Below are 17,576 nucleotides of genomic sequence, written 5' to 3' on the forward strand. Positions count from 1 at the left end.
TGTTTGTTTGTAGGAAGTATAATATGAAAAGGTATTTGGGGATCACTTTCAAGAACCTAAATGGATGTCATTCAGACTAGCATTATTCACAGGACAACCTAATCCTCTGAGCTATACCCCCAGAGATAGTAGCTTCGGAAGTATAAACTAACATAGGCTTTTGCTGACTTTTCCAAGGAAGATTTGCACATTGGACTAGGAAAGATTAGAAACCCAGGAAGGAAGAGTCAGTGTGGGAGTGGGCCAGGGCACTTGTTAGAAGATTTGGCTTGTTACATTGCTCTTACAGGGATTGGAAGATTTTAATCCTCTGACCGTGTGATCCAGAGGGTGTGTTGGGAGAGGAAGATATTTATTAATGAGCACTTGGACATTTTAGGAGATGAAAGGACAATGAGTCGGTTTCTTACCTTGCAAGTAAAAACTGAAGGTATTAATGTGAACATTGTAGAAGTGACGAACTAAAGCCCTGTTGTGTTAGTGAGATTCCCACAACTTTCTTTAAAGAGAAGCCCCTTTGTCATTAAATAGGCATCCCTGGTAAGAGAATTATTTGTGGTAACAAGGACAAATAATCCTGGAATGCCTTCCTGCCAAAATTATGCATCTTTACTTGTGTAATATCACAGAGTTAGAAAACATACTTTAAAAAAATTCTAATAAACACCATAAGTTGGTAGCAAATCCATGTCTGAGAAAGACAGGTTTTGATCTTTCCCAGGACATAGTGGAAGGCACTGGTTATTGTTTCCATCTTTTAAAAAGTGGATTTACACTCTTTTCAAATATTTCTAGCTAGGCACATTATCTGCACATCTATTTTATTTGTGATTGTGAAAAATCTACATTTATAAAAAGGACACCTGACTCACAACCCTTTTCTTGAAGTGACACTCCCTTAATGTTCTAAGAATGAACATCTCAGCATTTTAATATATATCCAGATCATTTTGTTCTTAATGACACCGGATTCTGAGGAACATCACTTTCGTACTCTACAAATGAGTGCAGGATATAGTGCTTTCCACCCAACAGTGTGATCGCCAAATCTTTGCTTGTTGGTTCTACCAGGATTTCCTTAACTCCCATCTGCTGAGGGCTATGTAAGCCATTCAATGCCACTTTTGCCATGAGGGGTAACGCTGTAGTACACACCTGTTTTAACTGTTTCTTCAGACAGATTCCTGAGATTGGAGGGTCTGAATAGAGTAGTAGGCATATGTATTAGAGTTTAGAGGATCCCTTTCAATAATCCACTACACATCCTTGGCCGTTTAAAACCCACCAAGGTATGACTCTCCCATACCTTGGTTGCTATCACCTCGCTTTCTTATTGCTACTGTGGCTTTAGCAATACTAAGACTCTTGGTACTTTTTTTTCACATCACTTCTGTAACTAATCAGTATGGCAATTTTACCTAAGAAAATAAGTACGGCCACCTGGGGTCATGCCAGCAGGCAGCCTGTCTTCCCTACAGTTTTGAAGAACAGTGGTGCAGTGTACAGCGTCACAAGGGAAGGTTCCTGTGACTTACTTCCATGTTTTCTCTCTGAGGTGAGGTTCAGCAGGGATGATGGAGAACGGTATCCACTGACTCACACACTCCGGATGCCCCAGCATGCTTAATTGCTCTGGGGTCAGCTGCTTCTGCTGTTGGACACCTTTGTTTTTTGTTTCTGTGAAGAATATTTCGCCTGAAAATAGTTGAAGAAAACAGCATCCCTCTGTCACTTGGCTCATCAACAAAATTACTCATCTGTGACTTTTCTTCTCCCTGTTCATTTCTGAATTTAGAGCACAAGATCAGAGAATGAAGGGGTGAACATTGGTACGCTCATCCACCTTGGTACACACACTCAGATGTACTTACCAGGAACCAAGGATCACTCTCAGAACTCTTTTGAAATGACATAAATTTACAACCACCCCACCTTGAATGCTACTGATCTCATCTGAAATAATGACATGTTTAGTTTAATATAGCTCTTTACTCTGTACTGCTTTTAAGCGCTTCCAAATTTAGGGAATTCTAAAAAGTAAACCAGGATATGCTAGAGGGATGAACAGATCAAAATATTTTCTTCTTACTGTACCAATTACAGTCAACACTGAAACATATGCTTCTTTAACAGAAGGCTCATATCATCCCAACTAAATTTTTATTCTCCTATATTTTTAATCAAAACAGTTATTTAAATTCAAACAAGTCTCATAGTCGTGAGGCTAGCTATATTGAAATGTACTTCTCACTGTTAAATATTTATCAGTTTGAAGTTTCTTGGGCACACAGACTTCTCAGGAGTTACATCTGAATGTATTCACACTTCATTATAGAGCATCAAAATGATAAACACAATTTTAATGTTTGGTTGACTGTATTAGACATATATTTACATTTTAAAGAGCAAAGATAATCCTTTTGTCCCTTTTGTCTGGCCTTTTAGTTTAGACTAGCATTCATTGTACAGGTGATTTTGCTTCAATTTGTAATATTTTCCAGGTTTAAAAGTTAAAAATAGGGTCAGGACGATGGTTTGATGACTAAATGTGCTTGTGACACAAGCCTGATGACTTGAGTTGAATACTCTGACCCCCAGTAAGTGGCAGACAGTGAGAGCACTGTGACAGCATGTGCTAGTAAAGTCAGCAGTCCTGTGGGAAGTGGAGGAGGAGACAGGAAAATCTCCATAAAACTCATGAACTAGGTAGCTGACCATGGCAATGGTAACAGTAGGAGACACCCTTCCTCAGACCCAGTGTAGATAGAGACTGCAGAGATTGATCCGCGGTTATGAACATTCCCTAACTTGTAGAGAAACTAGATCTCCTTCTTAGCACCAACATCACAGCTCACAATGTCTGCAATGCATATGGTGCACATACATGTATACAGAAAAAAATCCCTCTTACATAAAATAAAAATAAATCTTTAAAAAGTGTACAAAGGCTAGGATTGTTGGGATAACCCACCTTTATACATGTTGAAGGGAGGGTATGTCCCTGTATTTTCAATTGTTAATGGTTGGGCCTGCATTATCAGTCTAGCAGAATATGTAACTGCTTGTCACTTCCTCACCTGGCCCCAAAGAAAGGCAAGCAATAGCCTCCAAAGTCAACTGGATGACTAAGGAGCATGGTTTTTGCATAATAAAGAGCTGGCTGCTAACACAGAAGGACTAGCAAAAGGAGGGAGGGAGAGAGATAGAGATGGATGGATGAATAGATGGATGAGTGAATAGATAGATGATAGATACATATATAGATACCTGATAGATGATAGATAGACAGACAGACAGACAGACAGACAGACAGACAGACAGACAGATAGATAGATAGATAGATAGATAGAATTGTGGGTTAATATTCTGTTAATGGGAAATTTTAAAAGTACATTTTCTCTGGGTATTAAATGAGTAAAAATGAATAATTTCAGCTAGAAGAAATTTCAGTACTACCATAAATAAGTTTATCAGGGATGGCCATATAATCACAAAAGGTCTGTGGGCCATCTCTATTGCTTTCAATAAATACGAAGCAACTGACATAAGAAAACAGATCTCCTGCCCTGGAAACATAAAATTCTAGTAAATCTCAAGCAAAAAGTAAAAAAAACCCAATATATTCTTGTTTTCTGGTACCTTTGGAATCACTTAAACATTGAAAATATTTTTAAGAATTTTGTGCGGGGGCTGGGGATTTAGCTCAGTGGTAGAGCGCTTGCCTAGGAAGCACAAGGCCCTGGGTTCGGTCCCCAGCTCCGAAAAAAAGACCAAAAAAAAAAAAAAAGAATTTTGTGCGAAGAATGAATTTACAGAGGAAACAGAAGAATTAAAAATATCACTAGAAGTTGAGACAGGTCATAATTAGAAGGCAGCAAAAGAGCCTCCACTGTTCATCATAGATAAGATGTGTGTGCTTGAAGCAGATGCAAGGTCATTGTCTAAAAGATCACACATGTTAAAGCTATGAAACATATGGAAACATGAAACTCATCAGATGGCTCCAAATAAATAATGTAAAATTACTAAGGGAGGACCAGTATGTTTGCTCCACTACTTATGTCCTGTGGGAGATGTTGTTCTACAGGCATGGGGTCGGGATGCTTGAATGGAGGAGGCTTTTTCCTAGACCTAACTAAAGTGAGGCTGGACTACCAAAGTCTAGCATATTCTTGCATGGGTTAACATTCTTTGTTGGAAGTAATAGTAAATACCCTAGATGCCAGTCATTCTCCTGTCCCCTCCCTAGACACCAGCATTCCAGAGTGACCTGAATTTAATGAATGTTCTCCATTCAACACTATTAGCAATTCCCATAAAAAGGATTTAATAAACTTGTGGAAGTTTTCCTATGATAAAACCCTCAGAATCTAGATGCATTCTTCATCATACCCCATCCTTTATCCAGGAACCACCATCACTTTCCAGTTTGGAACTAAGCTCCTGGAGCTATTTAGGAAAGGAGCTTTGAAGTCAATAGTCAACATTCAGCCATAGAGTGGGCTGCGCAAGGCTGCCTCCATTCTATATTTGACAGTCTGGGTTTTAGTTAAAGGTGGGCTGGGGGAGGTATTGCTTCTTTTTGTGTACTGCTGAGCTATGTAGGAAGCACAGACATGGTTAAGTCTGCCTGAATCATAAGACATGTGATAAAAGAAGCCCAGCTTAATACTGCTTGGCATAACAACCATAAAAGTTGATTAGCTTGTATTCCCTTTCTTGAATATCTGTCTCACTGTAATTTTCAGCTCCAGGAAATTCCTTTATTTTTCTTGAGCTATAATTTTTTTCAGGGACCTACAATGTGGCTCTTAGGAGACTTTCACCCTTCTACTTCTGTAAGGACAGAACAGTCTTCTCTTCTAGCCCTGGGCCCCTCTGGGTTTCCCCTCAAACCCATCTTAAGTAGATGATAGCCTGTATGGTTGGCTGCATTGTCAGTCTGTGCCATGTCTGACTTCTACTACAGAATGCACATTCTGCTAGTTCACTAGAAATCATTCTTTAGCTGTAGTAGAATTTATTTATATGGACATATCATTATTCTTTGACTTCAGAATCAGCTAATTGCCCTGGACTTTAGGAAATGCCACTGTTTCATTCAGAAAGTGTCCAATGGCAGTCAACTGGAAACACAGTCCGGGTCAACCCCGAACACCAGCCCCAGCCTCAAATGCCACAGACTGTGACCACAATTTGAATGCATGATAGGGGCAGAGAAAGAGTGGATCTGAGCTATTTGAATTGGTTAAAATAGGAAAAACTTTCATACTTTCTATGATATGAGAAGTAGGTCATTTGCCCTTTCTTGGGAAGTTTAAATTATAGGATTTTTTTCTAGGCCTTAATCATGGTGATGTTTACCAATTTTGGCTATACCATGGTTGGCTATTAGTGATGCTGTTGCATTTTGAACCCCAGAAATTAAACTAGGAACGAACTCATCTCTAATACATGACATTATTGGCTGTGCTGGAATGGTCTCTCATCACTAATTAACCCCATAGGTCTCCTATGAGGGGTAAAATTAAAGATACTGTTTTAAGAAAGCTGTCATCTTAGATGACTGTGTAAAAACCTAGTTCTTCTAAGGAAATATTAGCAAAAGTAAAAGAATAGCAGACCAATGCTATTATTGCTAACTTCCATTTCCTTCATAAGAAGTTGAGACCCTCTCTGCTGGGTCTCTCCATGGAGAGCTGCCTACCCAGCTTGCCTTTTGGCACACATATGCCACTTGCATTATGTATTGACATTGTACTACTCCTGAAGTACATGGCAGAGGAAAAAACACACACACACAAAAAAAAAAACCAAAAAACAGAAAATGGGGTAGCACACAGGGCCTCAGGCCAGATACAACACATTGCCTATTTTTGACTTGAGATTAGTTGGAGTGGTTGATTTTTTTTTGCATTTTCAATGGCTAAATATACCAAAAGATACATAAAAATTACATTAACCTGAAGTGTAATATTTGTAATATTGTATGGAGATAAAGCCACATCCATGTAAGTGTGTGCTATCAATGAGAAGTTGTAACAGAGATCAAAGGGTTTTCATAGCCTGAAAAGCTCACTATTGGGCCCCCTTTGCATTTTTTAAGCAGGGTGTAGCTTGCCCACTGCTTTGTCTACTTGCTGTAGAGAAACATTCACTGAAAAAGATTAAATACAACCTGGAAAGTACCAGGAGAGAAGCTTCTGAAGACTGATGAGAAAATGGATCATCAATTTAGGGTCAGCAAAGCCTGTGTGCAGGAAAAGTCTTGAGCTAAATTTGGAATGAGAGCAGAAGCATGGAAAGGGTCTAGAGTGGGAGCAACTGCTGGGACTAAGCAAGATGCATATGGTAGTTCATACCTCTTCATTTCATCCCTTCATCTCTATCTCTCTCTCTTTCTCTTTTTCCTTCCTTCCTTCCTTCTTTCCTTCCTTCCTTCCTTCTTTCTTTCCTTCCTCTCTTCCTCTCTTCCTCCCATCCTCTTCCTCCTCCTCTCCCTCTTCCTCTTCTTCCTTCCTTTCTTCCTTCTTTCTTTCTTTCTTTCTTTCTTTCTTTCTTTCTTTCTTTCTTTCTTTCTTTCTTTCTGTCACTTCATTATATAGCCCTGGCTGGACAGGAACTTGATATACAGACTACACTAGCCTCTAAATCCAGAAGATGAGGAGACCATAAGACAATTTAATGCATATAGTTGAACATCCTGATACTGAAGAAATATCATTGATAATCATAGGCATGAAGGAAGGGCTGTCATATAGCAGAAAGCTAATAAAGATATTGCAATTACCTAAGCAAGTGATTAGGGATTCTTAGGTCTGGTAGGAAGCTGCCATAATGGAAAGGGATACATCGGATGAACCAGTGATCACTGTGGAGCCAGTTGGAAGGGATTGCAGTTGTGGATTTAGGTAGAGCCTCTCAGGGACTCATAGAGGCTGACGTCATTTCCCCGAAGGGTGGGGCATCAGAAGATGGTTAAAGGAGAGAAAGATCATGGATTCTTCTTGATCATTATTAGAATTTCTGGGGGAATCCTAGGGAATGTGGCCAGCAAGCAGCTGGAATTAAGAGTCTGCTACTGAAGATAGACATTGGAGGCAGAGATTTCTATGTGGTAGCTGAGACCAGCGTCTACAAGGAAAATGATTTGGGCAAGATGAGCTGAAGTTTGAGGAACATAGGGAGATGGAAAGGGTGGACTATCATGGCTAGAGTAGGAAAGGTAAACAAAGGGAGAGAGGGGATTGTGTGGTCCAACCAGCAGTCATTCCAGGTAAGGAGAGCAAAGCAGATGTGGCAGAGTGGAGACACACAGAGATGACAAACACTGCAGCATCGTGAAGAGGGCCACAAGAGGGCTCGAAACATACATTTCTAAGTCTTGCCTGACAGAGGATGCAGTTAAAAATGGTGCAATCTAAAGGGGATATGGACTTGAGAAAGATAATGTTCCTTGCTTGGCATATTTGGACATAGACAGCTAGTAAGGAGAGATGCTTGTTGGAAGTCAGAAGAAAGAGTGAAGATCCAACTTTAGAGAGACCCAAATGTGTTCTGTGGTATTGTGAAATATGACAAGATCATGAAAGAAGATAAATCAGCTTAGAAAGAGAAAGAAGAAATTAGACCACATGATGATGAGGCCAAACTCTTGAAAGCAGACTCTATTGTCCTCATTCAGAAAGACACAGAAAAAGCAGCTCCTTGTGCTTCTCAAACCCACAGACCGATCCCGAGAACTTTGGGCATTTCCTGGCTTTGTACTATTTTGAGATGCATTTGTCACTCAAGGGAATGTGACCGTGACCATTCCTTCAAATGTAATAATAAAAACAATTGATGAATGAATTGACTTCTCAGACTGCAAGGTTGAGATGAATAGGCAGCTTGTTTTTCATTCTCTGTCTTTTTCTTAGAAACAACAGAGAGGAAGCCATACTTTCCTGGGGCTCTAGTCCTGGCACAGTCATTTCTAAGCATCTGGGTTCATAAGTGTTTTGATTCAGCCAAGTATTGGTGACCAGGTTGACAGGAGGAAGGAGGAAGAAGGTGTACAGTTTCTTGTCGAATACAAATCCCATGTGACTCTTTTGCCACCAGTGATCCCTGTTCACGCCCCATTTTCCTTGAGGGCAAAGCCTACTGTCATAGAACATGGGCAATGATGACCCCTTAAGCTTTTTCCAATCTAGTTTTGAATCACACACTTGAATTCCTCTGCCAATGTTTTAAAATATTACTTTAATATTTGAAAGAACTATAGTCAAGGTTTTAAGCACACAAATTTAGTCCGTGCTTCTCAGGCATTCTGGAGATCCCACTGGTGCCTGCTTTTCTTTTTTTTCCCGTTCCCTGGAATTCAGCAAGGACTGAGTTTTTACCATATGTCAGGAAATGGAGTAGGATTAACATCCACCTAAAGGGAAAAGAAGACAGGGCTCAGACAGGCTAGGAACACACAGCAGATTAGGAGCCACAGTGTTTATACAAGATATTATAGTACACGAGATTAGCAGTATAGATCTGTCCTATGGGAGCTGAAGATGATAGGAAGGGAAGAGCAGCTGACAGATTGTGTTTAATAAGGAAATGGAAGAATCTGGCCTTCAAAGATCCATGTTTGCTAAGCAGACAATGCAGGGAATGCTCATTTGCTGGAACAGTGATGGGTAGACTAGAGTAAGTATAACCTGCATCTTTTTGGAAAAGGGTCTGCTTCACTCAGGTCAGCCAGTGAAAGGTGACTTCTGCATCAAGGTGGGCTTCACAATCTGGTGTGATCAGCCTTGGAGATCCAGCCTGACAGGGCTCCTCCCATCCACCTAAAGAACAAAGATCTTACAGAAGATGTAGGCATTGCCATAGAACAGACATGAACTTTATGTAGTGGATTCTGAGGAGCTTCATCAATCCTTCATCCATCACTATTAGGGTCTCTGATAGTATAATGTTCACTTCTTGATGTACACAATGATCCGCATTAAGGGTGTGGTACTTTTTGTAACAGCAGTATCTAAAAATTAGCCAGTGTCTATGCCAAGGCCTTTTTTTTTTATCATGGCAGAATTCTTTGTAGTTATCAATTTTCTCCTACAGGGGTCTCCTAAGAGGGGTAATGGTGGATCTATGCCTGCTGTTGGTTATTAGAACCAGCACCACACTCTTAAATCAGCTGTAGATAATTCTGAGAGAAGTAAAGGTCTCTATCATTCATATTCTACAATGGGAAAATCAGCACATCTTTTGTAGATAAACATGTGTTTTATATTGACTATTTCTTTATATAATTTATTTATGTCTGGACATCACAAAACACCCACTTATGATTAGCACATTGTGGTTTACAGAGCCCTAATTTGACATCAATTTAAAATAACTATTTTGTGATGGTGTATATATTGTTTGACTTCATTTAACTTCTGGCATCTGGCTGTTTTGCATTTTTATGTTTTTAGCCTTCATGCATAGTTCTGTTCAACAACAGAAATGTTGTAGACCATAGATAAGTAACTGACTTACTGTTATTGCTTCAAGATACTTTCGAACAATACTCAACAAGGAGATGCCTTTTTAGCAATGGCTTCCAGGTTTCTCTAAGCACTGGGAGCATGACTTGGGAAACAGCGCTAGGAGAGCGAATGGACTTCATGGCATTTTGCACTTTTTTATTGTCATGAATAAGGGTGGACACAAGGATGAACATAGCACAGTGCACCTTCAAAGGTCAGAGGACATCCCTTTCCACTTTTAAGTGGGCTCTGAGGATTGAACTCAGGTAGTCTGGTGTCTACACCAAGCATTCTACCCACTAAGCACCACTCCAGCCTTGCACAGAATTTTAGCAAAGTTTATCACCATCAAGGATATAGTGGACTACAGTTTCATTTTGAGTATTTTTATTCTTCATGCATAGTTCAATTCAACAATAGAAATCTTTACATCTTACCATTTTGCACGTGATCCTTCTAAAACAACAACACTATTGCTTTCACTAACTCCTGCCAAAAATAAAGGCATCAGAAGCAAGGCCAACTAAAGCCATTGACTCCAAACTGCTCTACCAAATAAGGAATAGACAGATTCAAAGCTTTAGGCTGCTTTTGGAGCCACCGACTCTTCAGGTTGGTTGTCATACTTGGTTTTGTTTTGTTTTATTTTGTTTTTTGTGGGTTTTATTTGTTTGGCTGCTTGTTTTTGTTTTTGTTGTTTTTAAGTAGATTCTTCTCACATATAATACATGTCAACCACAGTTTCCCCCTTTCTCCACTCTGCCCAGATCCGACAACTTAACTTTTCCCCAGATTCCTTCCCCTTCCATCTCCCTATCTCCCTTCCAAGACACACAAACCAAACACACACACACACACACACACACACACACACACACACACACACACACACACACATTGCAAAAGCCCTCGCACTGGACAAGGCAACAGAACAAGGGAGCACACAACAGGAAAAATAGTCCCTAGAACTCAAATCTACAGCAAGTACACAGAGGACCTGGAACAGACAGCTGCAGGCCCCGCCCCATTTTTGCCACTTATAGCATTTGAACCCATACTCGTGCTTGTAAGTGTTCATGTGCACACCCACACATACTGGGGTGGTGACATCTTGGCCAGGAAAAAAAGAGAATTCGAAACTAGAAATTTTAGGGAATTTCAATCAAAATTTCCTTGGTCCAGGTCTCTGCTGCACTTCCCAACCTTTCCCAAGGACATTTGGGTTGAGCAGAGCAGGGCAGTGCACAGGGATTTCTCTTTTTGATGACTGAACTTCCTGGGAAAGGAGAGATGAGTATAACTTGTCCAATAGCTTGGCAAAGTCTTCCCAGCTCATGATATTGCCTTCCAAAAGGACTCTGAAATCTGGTTTTCCATGAAGTAGATTGGTGTATGCACATGGGTGTTTGACTACTATGATTCTGGTTTGGAATGTTCCATGATGGCTCATGTGTTGTATTGAAGGTTTTTAGATCATGGTGTTGTGTTCAGAGGCAAGGCTCTAGGGAGGTGACTGGATTTGAGGGCTCAGACCTACTCATTATGAATTCATCACTTGCTGGTCATTATGGAAGGTGATAGAAAATAGGGAGTAGTACTCTGCCACCTGAATGCCATGAGATCAGCTGCTGTGTTCCTTCCAGCCCTCCCTGCACCACCACGGAGTCCAAATAAGTGGAGCCACACAGCCATTGATAGGACCTCTTGAAACTGAGAGCCAAACAATCATTGTCTTCCCCAGGGATTTTGTTTTAGGACAGAAAGCATCTTAGTAATATCAATCTGTATTATTGAAGCACAGAGATGCTTATGATAGCAACAAATTATATAATGTCTCTCAAATCACAACCTCCAGTATTTAATTTACTTAAAATTTAAATGAAGATAATAGTACCTTTTCTATAATATTGTGGTCAGGTTATATGCTATAACAATACTAGAGATTGGATGGTCAAACAGGAAACACTTGTTTGTCATGCTTCTGGAGGTCAGATAATTTATGGTACTGTCATACTTTATATCCCATAGAGCCTTCAGGACTGCCATCTCCTAGTTATTCCATCACACTGCCTTACCTGGTTGTGGGCAGTGGGAAAGAGGGAGGCATGGAGGAGGGAGGGACAGAGAAAGATAAATGTTTAGCCAAGGGGCTAAACATTAATATCAGATAAAATTTGTTTGATTATAAAACTTAAAAGCATTCTCCATCCATTTTTCCCTCTCTCTGCTGTGTGGTATTAGGTACTGAACCCAACTCATGGCAGCATACTTAGGCTAGTGTTTTACCACTGAAATAGATCCCTAGCCCAATTCTTTGTTAGTTAAAACACTTTGGGTATGAAAGTAACACTTGGGGTGTGAAATTAGAAGTAAAAAATGTGATGTGTGTGTGTGTGTGTACATGTGCACGTGCGTGCAAGCACATATGTGCGTGCACACATGGCCAGACATATGGCCATATGAATACATGAACCTTGATAATCTCCTTCATCTCTTATACTCTGTTTCCAAGACAATTACAAGTAACATAATATTTTAAAATTTGGGATTGATTTTACTTACATAACTTTTTTATGTCAGTTAACCCAAAATCTGTTTGTGCCAAGATGATTCCTTAACAAAATGTTCCCTTGCATATCAATATTTTCAACTAAATATATTGTCAAGAAAAAAACTATATGCCTACCACACTCAGTTCTCATACTCTGTTGGCATCCATAGCATTGAATATAACAAGTATATTAAAATAGTTAATATATATGTTTTATAAAAATTATCACTGTATTTCCCTGCAAGGTTAATGGCTCAAGTGAAACATAAATTCAATTTTTGAGACCTGAAATATCATAAAGTTGTACCACTGATACAGTTCTTTAAAGTTTGGCTTTTCAGCAAAGTGAGCTAGATTTGGATGACTCCTAAGTCTTGGTTTAAGTTTGTGGTGGTCATGTTTTCTTGTAGCCACCAGCTCAAGCAGCATTTTCCATGGCTTCATTGAAATTGAAGAAGAGAGGGAACGTGCCTTGTGGGTAGCATAGGATATAGTCTGTTTAGGAAAATTTAGCCTTCAGAAGGCAATGGGTAACTCTGAAAGCTCATGGGGGAATAAAACAAAATCTATGCATTATTCATGACTCAGTGCAATTGATAAGCAGCAGCCCATGGAGGTGGAGAGACAACAAGAGTGTGTCTTCTGAAAACTGGGATTGTATGACCTATTTCTGCACATTAGGTAGGGGATGGTAATTTTGAGGAAGTGGCCATCCCCTCTAGTAAATGATCTGACTTCTGGCCTTTGGAAGAAGTTTAATGGGGAAAAAAAGGCTGAAATTTGAGTAGTTTTCTGTGATGAAGCCATCACGCAACCATCATCACCACTGTACTCACTCCCAATGAGCCTACCTTGGACTGAAATTGCTTTTTGATCAGTGCAAATGGGCTCTCACATCACATAAACTCACTATTGATTTTGTAATTAATAGTAATGTCTTGTATTTATATACTTCCCATCGCAGAGGAAATCCTAGTGTCTCAGGGTTGAGGAATTATGATTTATATCCAAACTCTCCTTCCCAATGCAAAAATTGCATTTTAAGGAAGAAAAAGAAACACTAAATCACTGGCCTTGATGAATTCTGAAAGCTTAATAATAGAAGCAGCAATTAAAACCTAGTCATCTTGACTTATAATTCTGTAGCTCCCTACAAACGACTGGTCAGTTGAATCAACCCCCTTCTTTCCTTTGTGAAAAAGAGCTTCAACATTGATTTTATGCTACTGTCATGATTGACAGAGCACATTTCTCTGGTTATTTTGAGACATAGAAGACTTGGCCTCAAAGACATGTTTATTTAACCAGGTCCTACATGTTCTTAGCAGATTGGTAAACATCTCTGCAAGCTGTTAAGTCACATATACAAGAAACTTATCTTCAGCTAAGCGGGTAGTGTAAATAGACAAAATTCTGACCTCTTTTTTCAAGGAAAAGATACTCATCTCCTGCTTGGCATTGTATTAGCTGATGAACGTATAAAAGGGAGGGAAGGAACAAGGAAGAAAGGAAGACAAAACAGAAGGAAGGAAGGGAAGGAGAGGAAAGATGGGAGAAAAGAAGGGAGAGAAGAAAGGTCAATGTTCTTGGCATAGTCAGGCTCCCAACCCTCCCGCACTGAGCTGCTGGTAAATAAGTACCCTTTTAATTACTTGTTCTTTCAGCATCAAAATCATTGGGTTGGCTGTAACTCCTTCCTGTTACTACAATCCCCACCATTTTTCCTTCTGTGAAGATTCATTTTTTTCCTTTTATAGTCTACTTATGACTTCTTTTAAAGGTTAGAGTAGCAACCTCTTTGTTTTTCCCAAAGTTTTCAGTTTTCAATACACTAGATTACTAATAAATTATCTGTTATCTCAACTTAGGAAATTTGAATTTCTTTGGTGCAAAAAAAAACCATATAGAGAATGATAGCTGACTATCTCCATCCCTATATCATTTACTTGAATTATAATTCAAAGCACATTTATTACTGCCCCCTCCCCCAACATTTCTCCATTCTCTCCTTACTATTGAAACTTAGAAGGTAATCTTTTCGCCATTTTATACATACATCAATCAATTATTTGTACTAAAAAATGTACAGTATTTTTCATTTCATCATGCCCTTGAGAAACTTTCATCTCTCTCCACACTGGCTTTGAGATTTTTATTATGAATCCATGGTAATTCATAAGCCTTTGTTCTTTTATGTCACTGCTGTTGTCCACCAGATCTACATTCTCTAATCACCAACTCTTTTGAGGATAGAAGTTCAGATTGCTTGTGGTAATTTTGCAGTAAGCACTTTTAACTACATTTCCCTGTGTTTTGGGGCAGATGGGCCCAAGGAGTTCAAGTGTTGTGAAGAGTAGGTGTTCATCCTCAAACCCATCATCACTGACAGGTGTGCACCACTCCCATCTCATACACCACCCGATTAAACGACTCTTCCTTGGCCAGTCTGCTGACTGACTTCCAATGCCATTTAGTCTTCTTGGAGGTCAAACACACAGACCCCCCCTTGTTCATTGGAAGGGTTGTCTCCTCCAGGGTCTCCTTTTACTTCTGTGCAAGTCACAGGGTTACAATCTCCTGGAGCACATGCTGACATGCAAACCCATGGAAAATGTAAGCTGTTCAGTGGGCACGGTATCTGCAGTGACGATGGCTCTATGCTGCCCTGTCACATCTGGTTGATGATTAAGCAGTTTATGGTCCCTGAGTTTCTCACATTGCCTTGATTATTTCCCTGAGAGTTTGCTTCAGAGCAATGTGACTATCAGGTTCAGAACAAGGACCCTGCAGCCAGCCTGCTTGGGTTTGACTCCTGACTCTGTCACTTCCAGCTCTTGTGTTCCAATCAGTTCTTTACAACATCTTCATAGCTTGGCCCTCTTGTTTGTAAAATGAGAACAATATTTACTTCACAAAGCTGTGGTGGGAGTTAAATGAGGTAATATATACAAAGTTATCAAGGAGTAAAGGTGTTTAATAAGTCTGTGTGGTTGCTGGATGTAAGAGAAATCTTTTTCTATCTACTGTGTGTCAGCTATTGTTTTACTATTACTTCAAGAGCAGTGGAAATGGTGATCCTATTATCTACCTCTTAGATTGTCAACTCAGTCTTAGTTCTCACCATCCTGCATGGTATACAGTTGGCACAATGTCAAGTTTAAAAATGAAGCTAGTGATTGAAAACAATGTAGACACTTGAGACAGATGATGGAAGGGAATTACATCCATGACAGCCAACCTCTTCACAGGCTAATCAATTATTTTTTCAAAAATGAGCACTTCTACCTGACATGGAGTAGTTCGCCAGTAGCCACCTTGTTAGTCAGAATCCTGTGTTCTCTGATAATGATGAGGGATGGAGAGAGATGAGGCCGTGTCTTAAATGCCTGACCTTTATGCAAGACAGTGTTTTTAACTTCAAACTATAACAGTCATTTTGTTTCTTTGAATTTTAGGCCTCATTGTCCATGAAGGAGCTGCAGTTTACAGAGTGTTTAAGCGATGGCGAGCTGTTAACTTGCACTGGGATGTATTAAATTATGACAAAGCCACAGACATTGAAGAAAGCAGCCGAGGAGAGTCATCCACAAGTAGGACTTTGTGGTTACCATTGTCAGCTCTGAGGAACAGGAACTTGGTCCACCCAACGCAACTAACCTCACCACGGTTTCAGTGTGGCTATGTGCTATTACATCTATTCAATCGGATGAGGGCCCATGAAGATGTTTCGGAAGATAATGGCTCTGGTGAGGTAGTGATGAGAGTGACGTCTGTGTGACAGATGTACATGGCAGCAGAGTGTGGAACCCTGCACATTTCGGAATGTAATTGCAATGAATGGCAAAACCATAGCACTTCTAATTGTACATCCATGAACTTTTTAAAATCTATGCTTTTTATATGAACATTTGAATTGCAAATACATTTTTCTGAAAAAAAAATGAGGCTCCTTGTTTGCTTTGTGACCTGTCACATCTTTTTCAATTTAGTTACTTACTGAAATTGTCATATGTGTCATTTAACTCTACTTGGTCAAAGGAATAATGAAAAAAATCATTAAGACCTAAAGTATTTTTCTTGCTTATTTTAAATATATGTGTATCAACATTTTTGCTTCATGTACATTTCAGGCACAGCAAAATAGGTCAGTTTAGAATGCTGCAGGCAGGTTCTATGGAGCCACAGCCTACATATACTCCACAAAACTTCCTGGGTCATCTATCCACACCTCTCAGTTAGAAAACTTGTAACAACAAATATCTGTCCCAAGGACTGCAAACTCTAGGCATTATGGCTTGCTTTTCAACTTTTGGATCAGCACAGAGAGTGTCAAGGGGGAATAAGGGCATGATTAAAATGGTTAGTTTCCTGTTCATGTTAGGTAGACAGCCCTAGTACATCGAGCCCTGAAAAGGCGAATTCACCAAATGCTTCAGGTGCTATAATCACAGAGACGCAAAAACCAGCCTCTTCACATTGGCACAGCCTAATATGCTATCATCATTACTTAGTGTCTTGAATTATCTTAATCAGATTTTTCTCTTATAAAAAGCATATACACTTTCTTAATAGCCTAAATGCTACTCCACTGAATGAAATTCTGAGGAATATCTTAACCTACAAGCAGTGCAGATCTTTCTGTTCCTCTGGATAGACTAGATTTTTTTTCTTTGAAAAGAAGAAAAAATTGAGCTTTTGGCTTCTCAGAAACAGGTTCTAACTAATGGTAGCTGACAATTATCTATAATTCATCTTTGTAATGAAATGATTGACACACATTGCAGGGCAATAATGCAATGTACAAGGATGTAGGAAGGCATGCTTAGAAATGAGTCTCCATGCCTGCTGGTAATAAGTTTAAGTTCACGATCTAAAGGCTTATGAAACAAAGCATTCTGCATTCTATTTTCTAAAATTAATGTTGGTGTCATTGACAACATCACTGTTTGTGTTTACAAGTATGACTGTGATCACTCCATGGAAAATTCTCTTCATTCTGGAAACTCTATTTTTCCAGTTACAATTCTGTGTCACAAACAATGAAAAGTGGACAGTTTATAGAAATGCGAAGAATGAATCACAAAGCTATCTATGGAGGACTCTATTTAGAGGCAGAGCCAGGGAGAGAAGTTATCAGAATTCTATTTCAAAAGGAGGTTGTTTGTTTTAGTCAGATGCTACATGGTATAGTTCTAGGGGAGGCTCCTGGTCAGTTTAAGAGCACAGCATCTAATGGGGAACAATTTTGGTTACTGTTGGTATCCCAATATAGAGCAATATGTTACTAAGACTTCATCAATAGTTCTTCAGCCTAACAGTGCTCCAGCATACAGCAAGGCCTTTAAGGCAGTGTATATCTGTGAAATTGTATCAACACCCTTGCAGAAAAAGGACCCTGGGATAAATTCTCTGCAATATATTTGTGGAGTACAGGAGGGAGATCTGTGATGATGAGAGTACCTAGTGCCATGGCAAGCCTGACAGCCCTGCCATTAATCATTGTCTGCTTTCTA

General features: G+C 39.6%; 1 protein-coding gene across 2 annotated transcripts in view; it reads left to right on the plus strand.

Moving 5' to 3' along the window:
- The window catches only part of Marchf11 (membrane associated ring-CH-type finger 11), a 101,244-nt gene extending 85,240 nt beyond the window's left edge, over positions 1-16,004 (plus strand). The window contains exon 3 of one of the 2 annotated variants that reach the window (XM_087630220.1): positions 15,519-15,897. In XM_087630220.1, the coding sequence (XP_087486346.1) occupies positions 15,519-15,599 (81 nt within the window). In that variant the 3' untranslated portion in view covers positions 15,600-15,897. Of the gene's footprint in view, positions 1-15,518 lie in introns of both variants that reach the window. The other variant, NM_001101828.1, reaches the window with a different exon arrangement.
- The last annotated feature ends 1,572 nt before the right edge of the window (positions 16,005-17,576 follow it).

The sequence above is a fragment of the Rattus norvegicus genome, chromosome 2 (genome assembly GCF_021556685.1).
Source record: "Rattus norvegicus strain SHRSP/BbbUtx chromosome 2, alternate assembly SHRSP_T2T, whole genome shotgun sequence".
Lineage (NCBI taxonomy): Eukaryota > Metazoa > Chordata > Mammalia > Rodentia > Muridae > Rattus > Rattus norvegicus.